The sequence below is a fragment of the Tachysurus fulvidraco genome, chromosome 8 (genome assembly GCF_022655615.1).
Source record: "Tachysurus fulvidraco isolate hzauxx_2018 chromosome 8, HZAU_PFXX_2.0, whole genome shotgun sequence".
NCBI classification, from domain to species: domain Eukaryota; kingdom Metazoa; phylum Chordata; class Actinopteri; order Siluriformes; family Bagridae; genus Tachysurus; species Tachysurus fulvidraco.
In genome coordinates this window covers 70,468-82,585 of record NC_062525.1, presented here as the reverse complement: position 1 = coordinate 82,585, position 12,118 = coordinate 70,468, and the positions used below count along the sequence as shown (strand labels likewise).

The 12,118-nt window shown below is 39.0% G+C and overlaps 1 protein-coding gene across 2 annotated transcripts; it reads left to right on the top strand.

The window, feature by feature from the left end:
• Positions 1-6,738: 6,738 nt before the first annotated feature.
• Positions 6,739-10,828, top strand: LOC113636202 (acyl-CoA desaturase 1-like). 2 transcript variants are annotated; one of them, XM_027136213.2, is made up of 7 exons: positions 6,739-6,881; positions 7,478-7,724; positions 8,803-8,933; positions 9,392-9,597; positions 9,812-10,044; positions 10,221-10,421; positions 10,720-10,828. In XM_027136213.2, exons 2-6 carry the CDS (start codon positions 7,493-7,495, stop codon positions 10,418-10,420), a joined length of 1,002 nt encoding a protein of 333 aa, XP_026992014.2. In that variant the 5' UTR covers positions 6,739-6,881; positions 7,478-7,492; the 3' UTR covers position 10,421; positions 10,720-10,828. The 2 variants fall into 2 exon arrangements, with proteins under 2 accessions (XP_026992014.2, XP_026992013.2); XM_027136212.2 differs by having other exon boundaries at positions 10,221-10,449.
• Positions 10,829-12,118: the final 1,290 nt, after the last annotated feature.

Here is a 12,118-nt window from a genome sequence, read left to right as displayed (position 1 = left end):
TATGGATTTGTCCTGCATTTATTTCAGTGTGCAGACATGCAGGTTATATACAGACCTCTGGATGTGTCTTTATCCTTTTGTTGTATAATATGCTTTGATTCTGTGCTTTCCATCTTGTAGAGTCACTGTGTGACTTCAGTTTGGAAAGGAGCTGATGTTTTACCTGCTTTGTTTTATCCTTATTTAATAAAGGAACATAACGTTACACTTTGTGTTTTTATATTTATATGGAATGTATTTTATACCACAGTTATTAGGGCCACACTGAGGAAGAAGGAAAAAGTCATAAATTTATGAGGCTGATTCTTTCTGCGGAAATGATGAATATTCTTTTTACAGTCCTGATACTTATGTCAATGTGATGCTGATGTGCCAGAAGAATAAGTATGTTCTTGTGTGTGAAACTATACTGAGGAACAATTCCACGAAATGCCCCACAGCTGTCATTTTAACAACTGTCCTCCTCTAAAACATCGGGTTACAATATTATTAAAGACTTCATTCTCGAAGTCTGTGAATTTTCTTCTTCTCCCTCTGTGGCCCTAATATTCTATCATTTTATATATAGCCTTATAGTCTATGGGAAACTGTAAATTATCTAATGATCGCAACATCTAAAAATCATCATTTATCATCATTTTGATTGAAATTAATGATTAATTGTTTCTCTAAGCTGTACTGCTTCAAAGTCCATGAGATACTAAAGTAATGCCCGAACACAATAGGTGGGAAATCCGTAAATGTCTGGAGGAGGGGCGTTCCTCCCGGTTATTTCCCTGGTTGGAGTTGGAGTCTGTAGGTGACACCGTTCACTTGTTTGCTGATTTAGAATGGGCTAATGAAGTGAGGGCTTAGTTTCCCACAGAGGAGTTTTGGTTTGAGGAAACGAGTACAGAGCCACACCTCATCCCCGATTGTGAACGGGTGGTGTGGGCATCTACAAACAATATTGTCTCTGTTCTGAGCCCATTCAGCCCAATGTAGAAATTCACTCCGTCGATGCTGTTTTCTGGTTGTTCTACCTGACAGTAAGATTGTAAGTGGTGGCTAGATGTCAGGCTAATGCTCAAGAGGTCAAGTCAAGAAGCTTTAATTGTCATTTTGACCATAAATAGTTGTTGCAGTACACAGTAAAATGTTTCTCCAGGATTGTGGTGCTACATAAAACATAGACAGTTCTAAGAACTTAGTAAGTACAGTATGGTATACACAATACACTCCACTTCCCCCATCTTTACTTCTAAAACTATCCTATTTTATGTTACTTTAAAATAAGGCCTTATCTATCTGTAAAGGACAGATTGCCATGGCACTGGTCTGGCACTAGAGGGAGACAAAGAGGGTCGGTTTTAATGACAAACATCTCCACTGGCTATTAAAGGTTTCACAAATACTCAGTCTGGTGTTTACCACATAAGGGCAAGACTACATTACATTACATTTCCAACATTTAGCAGATGCCCTTGTTATGTCTGAGGAGATGGCATTTACAGCCTCACGGTTATTTAAATAACCACAATATTCTTTCTCTTGTATATAGTCAGGTTGTCCAAGTGCTCTTAGAAACTTTACTTTGGTCTAGCCCAGGGGTGGGCAAACTTTTTGACTCGCGGGCCACAATGGTTTCTAAAATTTGACAGAGGGGCCGGGCCAGAATAGGGGATTGGTGTGTTTGTGTGAACTAATAAATTAAATGTAAAAAACATTACATGAAAAGATTTGGCCTTTAACAGGCAGCAGAACACCATTGTGCTTAGTTTATTATAAAAATTGTTTTACAAATGTATTAATTTAATAACGTAGTAATAAACTCCCAGTCAGTTTCAGTGGGAACTGTTGTTGGGCTCCTTTTTTTGCAAGTACATTGATGTCTGGTGTTATATTTGTTGTGATAATTCTCAAGATAGATCCGAGGTGTTGGTCAGTTAACTTGGATCTTTGACGAGCTTTGTCGATGTTCATGACTCTGAATGTCTGTTCACACACACACAGGTTGAGCCAAACAACGTCAGCATCTTCTGTGCCATCATCCGGAGGTTTGGAAACGTGGCTTCGTTAAGTGAAGCATAAAAGTCGTTTAGTTTAAGAGAGTTGAACTTCTCCTTCAATACAGAGTCAGACTGAAGAAAACTTGCCTTAGTACTCGACTCTTGAATCACAGTTTGTCTGTGAAAAAGGTTTTGCTGAGTCTGTAAATTAGCCATCAATCACTGAGCTGTAGCCGCCCGTTCTTGTGGAGACTGTTTACAGTGAAAAAATATTTTGTTGTCTACTCTTTACTGAACACTCGGCACTCACTGTTTACTTTTCTTTTCTTCGGTCCACTCATTTTTACTGATGAAGGGCTGAAAGTGCAAAGCGACAAAACGAAGGGTCACACTCAAGGGTCAATGTCGTCGAGGTGCGCCATCTGCTGGGGAAAGATGGAAATTACAGCTAGGTAAAATGATTGTGGTGTCTTTATAATAAAATTGAATTTAATAATATAACGTAGACGAGTTTGGCGGGCCAGAGTTTGCCCATGTCTGGTCTATCCACTTCCAGAAGTCTCTGAACAGACCAATCCAAGTAAATGTTTCTAAAGGAGTTGCCATATCATATATAATTAAGTATTCTGTTTCATCTCTTATGCTGGTCAGGTCTGTGTAATACTGTCTACAGTAACTCTGAGCTTTAATCCACGCCATCTTAGTGGAGATGAGAAAGTACCTTTCAGGACCTGTGATAATCACATAAATAAACTTAAATATTCCAAAAATTTTAATGTTTTATAAACTAGATGTATCAAAGCCCAAAATCTTTAGTATTTTTTTTAAGAAAAAAGTAAAGATAAATAAATCAAATATACATTGCACATAGCACAGCAGTTAACCATGATTTGTTTCTGTATATCCAAAACTTTACTTAATATCATTTGCAAATAAGAGAAGACATTTAGTAAACAAACTAAAAACATGGACATGGGTTAGTGTTAAAGTTACATTCTGTACTGACATAATAGGAAAATTAATACAAAGCTATTCTCCATCAAAGCATACAAAGTTGTATGAGGACATACCTGCTTTATCATCCCAACCATTTATAGTTACTGCACCACACTCTTCACATCCACCTAAATTGTTTGGCTGTTTTCACCCCATTTATTTATAAGCAGTGTCTCATTTCCAAAGGATCAGCGCCAGCTTGGTATTATCAGTATTATTGTTATTGTCATTTCTATATATTTTTTAATAATATATGATGTTATTTATGTTAAATCCTTTGGTATAAGAGCCTTAGAATACTCAGGCACTGTTTACAGGTGAGAAGGTCTGGTGCAAAGTTGGTGTTTCAATTCAAGTCCCAGTTTCTCCCAGTGGTGTTGATTTGGGCTGAGCTCAGGTCTTCTTACAGGCCTCTCAGATTCATACACACCAACATGTAAAGTTTCAGACTTTAGACTTTAATTATACTTTTAGTTGCAAACAGATTTATTCCTAAATCATTTACAAATTAATTTGCAAATGTATTTACAAAATAAATTGGTATTAAATAATCCTGTAAATTCTGAAGACCCTTTTCATGTCCCTGAGTGCACAAGAAGACTTACTGTATGTAATCTTATGTAAACTTCTAGTACAACTTGCATGGATTACTGTATTTTTAAATACGAACAATATCGTCAAGTTGAATTATTGATTTTTTTATTTACAGCATTTACAGTATAATAATCTACACTTCTGCATTTCTGCTTTAAACTCTATTGTTTATTTTAAGTCCCTTTTGCTTGTGCTGCAGTTTTAAGCACCATTACATGCAAATTCCATAGAATGTGCCTGCACTTTTTGGTTCACCATATTTTTAGTGCTCATACACATTTACACAATATTTTACTAAAACATTAATTAAGAAGATTATACTGAAAAGGAAAGGTGTTTATAAATTAGTAGTAATAGTACATTACCTTTCACAATAGACCTTATAACAAAGATATAGATTCTGATCCCTAATGAATGAGCCCGGGGTCACAGTGTCTAAAATAATCCTTAACTTTAATGTTTTAGTGTTTCTAAAACCTAGAAGCAATGATCACTGCACAGCCTTAATGAATACAATTATACCAAAAAATATCCCACGTCATGCTTTTTATTAAAACGTTTTCTTGCTCAGCCTTCATAAATCTTCTAAAAACAATTTAATTATTAAAGTAGAAAAATGAAACCTACCTGAAATGTGAAGCATTCAAACGTTTTGTTCTTCACTTCGTGTCCTTCAGAGACTTTCTGCACTCTCTGTTTAACTAACTTACTGTTTGTCTTCTTTTAGCTTTGATGACGCCTTTCTTTACCTACTTTCTGTAGATTTCCCTAAATTTAATTAAATCAAATCAGAGTTTATTGGATGTTTGGAGATGACTGCTGCATTTGAACAGTAATTTAGAGAACACAGTGAAACTCCAGTGGGAACAATGTAGAATTTCTGAAGTTTCATGCCTTTGCCTAATGGCCTTGATGAGGTTTTGGTTGGGCAGGGAGGGTTAAGGGCCTTGCTCACGGGCCCAACAGTGGCAGCTTGGCAGTGCTTTGGCTTGAACCCCAATCAACAACCCAGAGCTTTATCCACTTGAGCCACTATTGCACCTGAGATACTCCTTTTAGTGGCATGTGAATGCAGGAGCCAAGCATCTGCCTTACCAGTAGGGTTAAATGATGATGTCCCCCACCTAGTGAGACAGTTTCTGTCAATCAGAAAATAGCACTATTGTGTCTGGGTAAGATTTAACGCAACAACCAATGAAAAAAAAAAGCAGGTCCTGGAATTGTTCATCATCGTCCTCGTTGCCCCACAGAGAAAAGCCCTGGAGCTGCGAGCATCACTTTGAGCACAGAGTAAGTCATGATCTCCTGTTTAATGTTACAACTCATTCACAACGTGTTTAACACAAACAATGACATTGTGACTGCTGTTAGAGACGTTTCCCAGATCATCAGCAGGAGTTTGTCATCAGTGTCTGTAACTTAGTCAACAGTTTTACAGCCCGGTCACTGACAACACCTGCTCAGGACATGTAGTCTAGGGCCAGTGGATCTCAAACTGGGGGCCCTGAGATGGTGCCGGGGGCCCCGGGTCACTGACAACACCTGCTCAGGACATGTGGTCTAGGGCCAGTGGTTCTCAAACTGGGGGCCCTGAGATGGTGCCAGGGGGCCCCGGGTCACTGACAACACCTGCTCTGGACATGTAGTCTAGGGTCAGTGGTTCTCAAACTGGGGGCCCTGAGATGGTGCCAGGAGGCCCCAGGTCACTGACAACACCTGCTCAGGACATGTAGTCTACGGCCAGTGGTTCTCAAACTGGGGGCCCTTAGATGGTGCCAGGGGGCCCTGGGTCACTGACAACACCTGCTCAGGACATGTAGTCTAGGGCCAGTGGTTCTCAAACTGGGGCCCTGAGATGGTGCCAGGGGGCCCTGGGTCACTGACAACACCTGCTCCGGACAAGTAGTCTAGGGCCAGTGGTTCTCAAACTGGGGCCCTGAGATGATGCCAGAAAACATCTGAGTAATAGAGGCCCCTGGTTCCTTTTTTCAAAGGTGACTGGATTGAACTAATTTGGGAGGCTATCAAGGATCGCAGCCTTGGTTTTAGTGCTGATGCTCAGAGGGTATTTTCGATGGTGGGTTTGAACAAATCCCCAACACGAAACAGTTTGTCTCTGGACGGGACATTGTCCTCAATCATGTCCCTAAACATGTCTGGGCTTGTGCTGAACTGTTTTATATGGGAGTCAACATTACACATGATAAAGGGGTCCAAAAAGGTAACAAACACTTACAATAAACACCACCAGTCATAATCTCTCTCTCTCTCTCTCTCTCTCTCTCTCTCTCTCTCTCTCACACACACACACACACACACACACACACACACACACACACACATTAATAAATGGAAATTGAACAAATACTTTGTATTTGGTTAAAATGTGGTCTCCTATCTTAGTAATATTACTGAGATGAAAGAAGGCTAACATTGTGGTATTATTTATTACTCTTATTAAGCTACTGACTCACATCTGACAGCTGAAACATTTATCTGCATGTCATCAGCATAACAGTGGAAGCCAAAACCACCGTTATGGTGAATAATTGCATGGTTCTTTCCAAATGAGTGTATTGCCTATGCCCAGTGCTTGTGCACTCACCCACTGTCCTCTTTAATCAGCTTCTAAATGGTTTGCTTAATTGCCATAAACATCTTTCTAGTCTTCATGCAGATTTTTCTAACAGAAATTGTAATCTTCACAGGAGAAATCTTTAATCAGAGATATTAAGTGTTTAAACATGCTTCAACATGTCCATCTGGTGCACATGAACAGATTAAAGATTAAATCATAAAGACAAGAATGATGACAACAATAACAACTAATAATAATAATAATAATAATAATAATAATAATAATAATAATAATAATAATAATAATAGTCAGTAATGTACAGTATATGATTACATAGTTAAATATCAGGGTTTATTTTATATATAACAGAGACAGATGCATCTTTTTTTTCTATTTACCTTTCAGTCTTTTATTATTTTATGTCTTACTGTAAAATGCCGTTTTTTATGTTTATTTTTTATTGCTTTATATATAAATATATATATAATTCTCTACACTAGATCATGTACGCATGAATAAAATGTGATATGTGTAAGACGGAAGCCGCCTGAACAGCAGATGATTATCAGCCAATCAGAAGCGCAGAACCGGGTGGCATCAAACTAACTGACCAATGAGAGCGCGACCTTTCCGAGCGCTCCAACGTGATATTTAAACCGGTGTCATTGTCGCGCATTCAGACCGATTCGGTGTTAAACGGATTTGTATACGTTTCATTTCAGCAGGTGAGTGAACACATTTATTTACTTGTTTGTTTCTGCCTTCGAGACACCATCAGGACTGTTTATTTATTTATTTATTTATTTATTTATTTATTTATTTTTATTTTCACATGAAAATATAGAATACAGTTCATAATAGATATATAGGGGTAATATTGTTAATAATGCTGGGACAAAGGGTAAAGTGGGACACTTAAACTCTGTGTGTGTGTGTGTGTGTGTGTGTGTGTGTGTGTGTGTGTGTGTGTGTGTGTGTGTGTGTGTGTGCATATGCATGTATGTGTGTGTGGGGTGTGTGTGTGTGTGTATTTGTGTGTGTGTATGTGTGTGTATGTATGTGTGTGTGTCTGTGTGTGTGTGTATGTGTGTGTGTATGTGCATGTGTATGTGTGTGTGTGTGTATGTGTGTGTATGTATGTATGTGTGTGTGTGTATGTGTGTCTGTGTCTGTGTCTGTGTGTGTGTGTCTGTGTGTGTCTGTGTGTGTGTCTGTGTGTGTGTGTGTGTGTGAGAGAGAGAGAGAGACTTATTTAAACACCATCATCTTCCTTGTCATCATACACATTACTTTAATATCCAGAACTTTGTGATCTTTGCAGCTCGGACGTGTGGAAATGACAGAGGTAGATGATGGATGTGGAGGAAGACGTCGAGGTTCTGTTCTGTTGGAGGATGAGTGTGATCTCAAACAGGAGTGTGAAACTCCTACACACTCACTTGTTCAGGGTCGAGATCCTCCAGTGGTGGTGGTGTGGAGAAATGTGGTGCTGATGAGTGTACTTCACACTGCAGCTGTGTACGGCCTGGTCCTCCTGCCCTCAGCTTCAGCATACACACTGCTGTGGAGTGAGTCTTTATATTCATACTTACAGTGTGCCGTAAACTACAGTATTATCACATAATTAGATCTCCAAAGAGCATGGATGGAGCTAAGGAATGGTCAGATGTGGACCGTAACCCAATGTCACCCCAGTATGAAGCTGTGATAGACCAGTTTGAATAATAACAGCCCCTAACACCAGTCTGTAGGTGAGACTGAGCACAATGTTCACTATGATGATGACAAACTGCTTGGATGCCTAACACTGTATTACTTCATCTCCTTATTAGCTAATAAATCATTAGCAAATGCTGTTGTATTTGTAACATTAGTGTACTTCAGAAGCTGTATCCTATTACACCATATGGGCAAAAGTTTGTGCCCCCTGACCCTCACATCTACATGTGTTTCTTCTCCAAACTGTTCTACACACTCACAGATGTGTTCAGAACATCTCCAAGTAACTTTACAGATTATCTTCAGTAGAACTCAGAGTCCAAACCCTGCTTCATCATAACAATGTCCCTGTGCACAAAGCAGCTTTATGAAGACATGGTGTGGAGGTGAAGGTTAGAACTTGACTCTGTCTCAACCCCATTGAACACTGAGTGAACTCCAGACCTCTTCACCAATATGCAGGAGACTAGAGAGGAGCTCATTAGAACAGTAAAGAGAAAACATCTGGAACGAGATGTTCAACAAGCACATGTATGTGTGATACTCAGTCAGATAAGATTAGGTTTATGTCTCATGGAGTTTTTCCTCACCACTGTTACATCTCATTAGGGATTAATATCAATTTTACAAAAAGATTTTGCAAATAAACTTAAAACATTTATATTGATCTAAATTCAAATTTTAAAGTCAACAATTCCCATAGTCTCAAAGCAGCTTCACAGAAGTATAGAAACAGAAGAGAGAACAAAATAAATATATAATTATAATAAGAAGAAAAAATAATAATAAAAATTAAAAAAAAATAATACATGCAATTAAAGTTTAAAACTAATTTCTTATGACTAGAATGTGTCTGTGTGTGTGTGTGTGTGTGTGTGTGTGTGTGTGTGTGTGTGTGTGTGTGTGTGTGTGTGTGTGTGTGTGAAGCTGCATTCTGTTTTGTGTTCAGTGCACTGGGTATAACTGCAGGAGCACACAGACTGTGGAGTCACAGATCATATAAAGCCTCACTGCCTTTAAGAATCTTCCTTGCTGTTGCTAACTCTATGGCCTTCCAGGTAACACACACACACACACACATACCACACACACACACACACACACGCACACACACATACCACACACGCACCACACACACACACACACACACACACATACCACACACACACATACCACACACACACCACACACACACACACACACACCATGCTTGTACACCAAAGTTGTACACCACATTTATTAGAATTAAACAATTGTGTAACCATGAAAATAAACTTGTAAATTAATATGGAAATATCCAGACAAATACAAGCAAATTAAAATGACTGTAGAAACAGGATTAATAATACATCCTGCACACATGTAACGGTGACAATTAAAGGTAGACTTCAGGTCTGACTCTACGTAGTGTTGGTTACATTCTAAATACATCCTTATTCCCACTCTGTACTGTCTGTAAAAAATATTAAGGAATTATTAAAGTAAATTCTACAGTGTATCTTTGTCTGTTTATCAGAATGATATTTATGAGTGGGCTCGAGACCATCGTGTCCATCACAAATACTCCGAGACAGACGCAGACCCCCATAATGCATCTCGGGGATTCTTCTTCGCTCACATTGGCTGGTTGCTGGTAAAGAAACATCCCAAAGTCATTGAGAATGGACAAAAACTGGAGCTCAGTGACCTGAACAATGACAGAGTCGTCATGTTCCAGAGAAGGTGAGATCAACAGCTGTATATGTGACTGGACGACACAGTACGATTTACTACCCTTGTGTGGATTAGACCCCTTTTTATGTTTGCAACATTTGCTATCTTGTGAAAATAGAGACCTAAGAGACGGAGCATGCAGAAGATACATCTGGGTGGGCAGTAGGACACATGGAAGGCTAATGTAATGTAAGGCTACCTTTCTTTCTGTTTGTCCTTTCAGGTTCTATAAGCACTCTGTGGTAGTGATGTGCTTCCTGATCCCAGCAATGTTGCCATGGTTCCTGTGGGCAGAGTCCCTCTGGGTGGGCTATTTTGTACCTGTCCTTCTCAGGTACACACTTGTTCTAAATGCCACCTGGTTAGTGAACAGCGCCGCCCACATGTGGGGCAATCAGCCATACGACGTGAATATCAACCCTCGGGAGAACCGCTTTGTCACCTTTAGTGCCATTGGTGTGTTTTACTTTCACATTACCATCTGTACCACCTTATAGCACATGATTATGATGATGGCAGATCTTAGTTCTGGTGTTGTTCTTTAATTCTGTTGTGATCTATAATGACTGTGGACTGTTTTACTCTTTTTAAATTTTCTCATTAATCCAAATAATTAATTATTATTTTTTCAGGTGAAGGTTTCCATAACTACCACCACACCTTTCCATATGATTATGCCACCAGTGAATTTGGCTGCAGGCTGAACCTCACCACATGTTTCATTAACCTCATGTGTGTTCTGGGTCTGGCTAAAGACTGCCGTCGTGTCCCCACTGAACTGGTCATGGCCCGTGTGAAACGCACCGGGGACGGGAGCCATAGGAGTGGATAAGGTTGTGGAAATATCAGTCTTGGAAGACAGTAAATATGTCAAATTAATTATCAATTATTATTAACTTATAGGTTTTAAACACTATGGGAGTGAAAAAGTCTGTAAATACATTATTATACTTAATGCACAATCATTTATTAACAATTAGTATTAATGTTTTCATGGAGACTTCGTTTACCTGAAGTTACATTAGATTACTAATGTATCTCCCTCTCTCTCTCTCTCTCTCTCTCTCTCTCTCTCTGTTTCTCTCTCTCTCTCTCTGTTTCTCTCTCTCTCTCTCCCTCTCTCTGTGTCAGATGCAGAGATTTTATCTGCATGGAGTCAAGACCTTTAGCTCACCTGAGGACCTTCAACTTGTCATATGCTGAATTAAAAGTTTTGTGCATTAAACATAGATGAACTAAATGATCATGTGTCTGTCTGTCTGGGGGTGGGTGTCCGGGGGTGGGGTGGTATTATCTGCATGACAATCAATTTAAAAAAGTTCACAAAACAGTGAAGTTCTGCAGTGATGAAGCACATTCACCTTTATTTATTTATCACAGTTTTATTAATTTAAGATTTATATTAATGGCTTCATGCTAATATGTTACTGTCTCTATAATAACAGCTCAGTCACAGGGAGCCGATCCTCCACATTAACATTTTTTCCAAGGTGTATTTCAAGTGGCCTCCTCCTTGTGTGTGTTAGCATGTTCTCCCCGTGCCTCGGGGGTTTCCTCCGGGTACTCCGGTTTCCTCCCCCGGTCCAAAGACATGCATGGTAGGTTGATTGGCATCTCTGGAAAATTGTCCGTAGTGTGTGTGTGAGTGAATGAGAGTGTGTGTGTGCCCTGTGATGGGTTGGCACTCCGTCCAGGGTGTATCCTGCCTCGATGCCCGATGACGCCTGAGATAGGCACAGGCTCCCCGTGACCCGAGAAGTTCGGATAAGCGGTAGAAGATGAATGAGAGTGAGAGTGGCTGTTGTGTTAAATCTTACCCAGATACAATAGTGCTATTTTCTGATTGGCTATTGTGTAGCCACCTTTTTTTTGATTGGCTGATAAGTGTCAGGTTCGACTGTTCCATAGAGACAGCGGTGCGGACTGATACATTTTGTGCGCTGTGGCTTATTAAATATATGATAAATAGTCAAAATGTTTTTCTGCGTGAGAAATACGGTGTGTGGCAGGAGAGTGTGTAGCCCTGTTATTGCTAAAGTCGCATCCGGCTTGCTTATTAGTTATAAATGTTAGAGATATACAGTAAATTAATTTTAAAGTTTTAAAGTCCTATACTTCTGTAAAGCTAAAAATAATAAAAAAAACAAATATTACACATACAAATAAAATCTATTGTAGCTGCAATGATTGTTAACGTAACTATGCAGAATGTCTTGACTTTGTCTTTGACGTGTCAGAGTGCATGGGACGAAGAAAAAATATCATTGAGCTGATGTTTACCTTCTGCTCTATGTTTATGTTCTGTAAAGCTGCTTTGAGACAATGTCTATTGTAAAAAGCGCTATACAAATAAACTTGTATTGAATCGAATACTTCATATTTGTATAGAACCTTTAACAATTGCCATTGTCCCAGAAAAACAAACAAAAAAAGACAATAAAAAATGAAGGTTTAAAAAATCTAAACAACATCAATCTCTAAATCTCTAAATGAATAAAACAATTTATTTATTATTGTTATTTTTGATTTT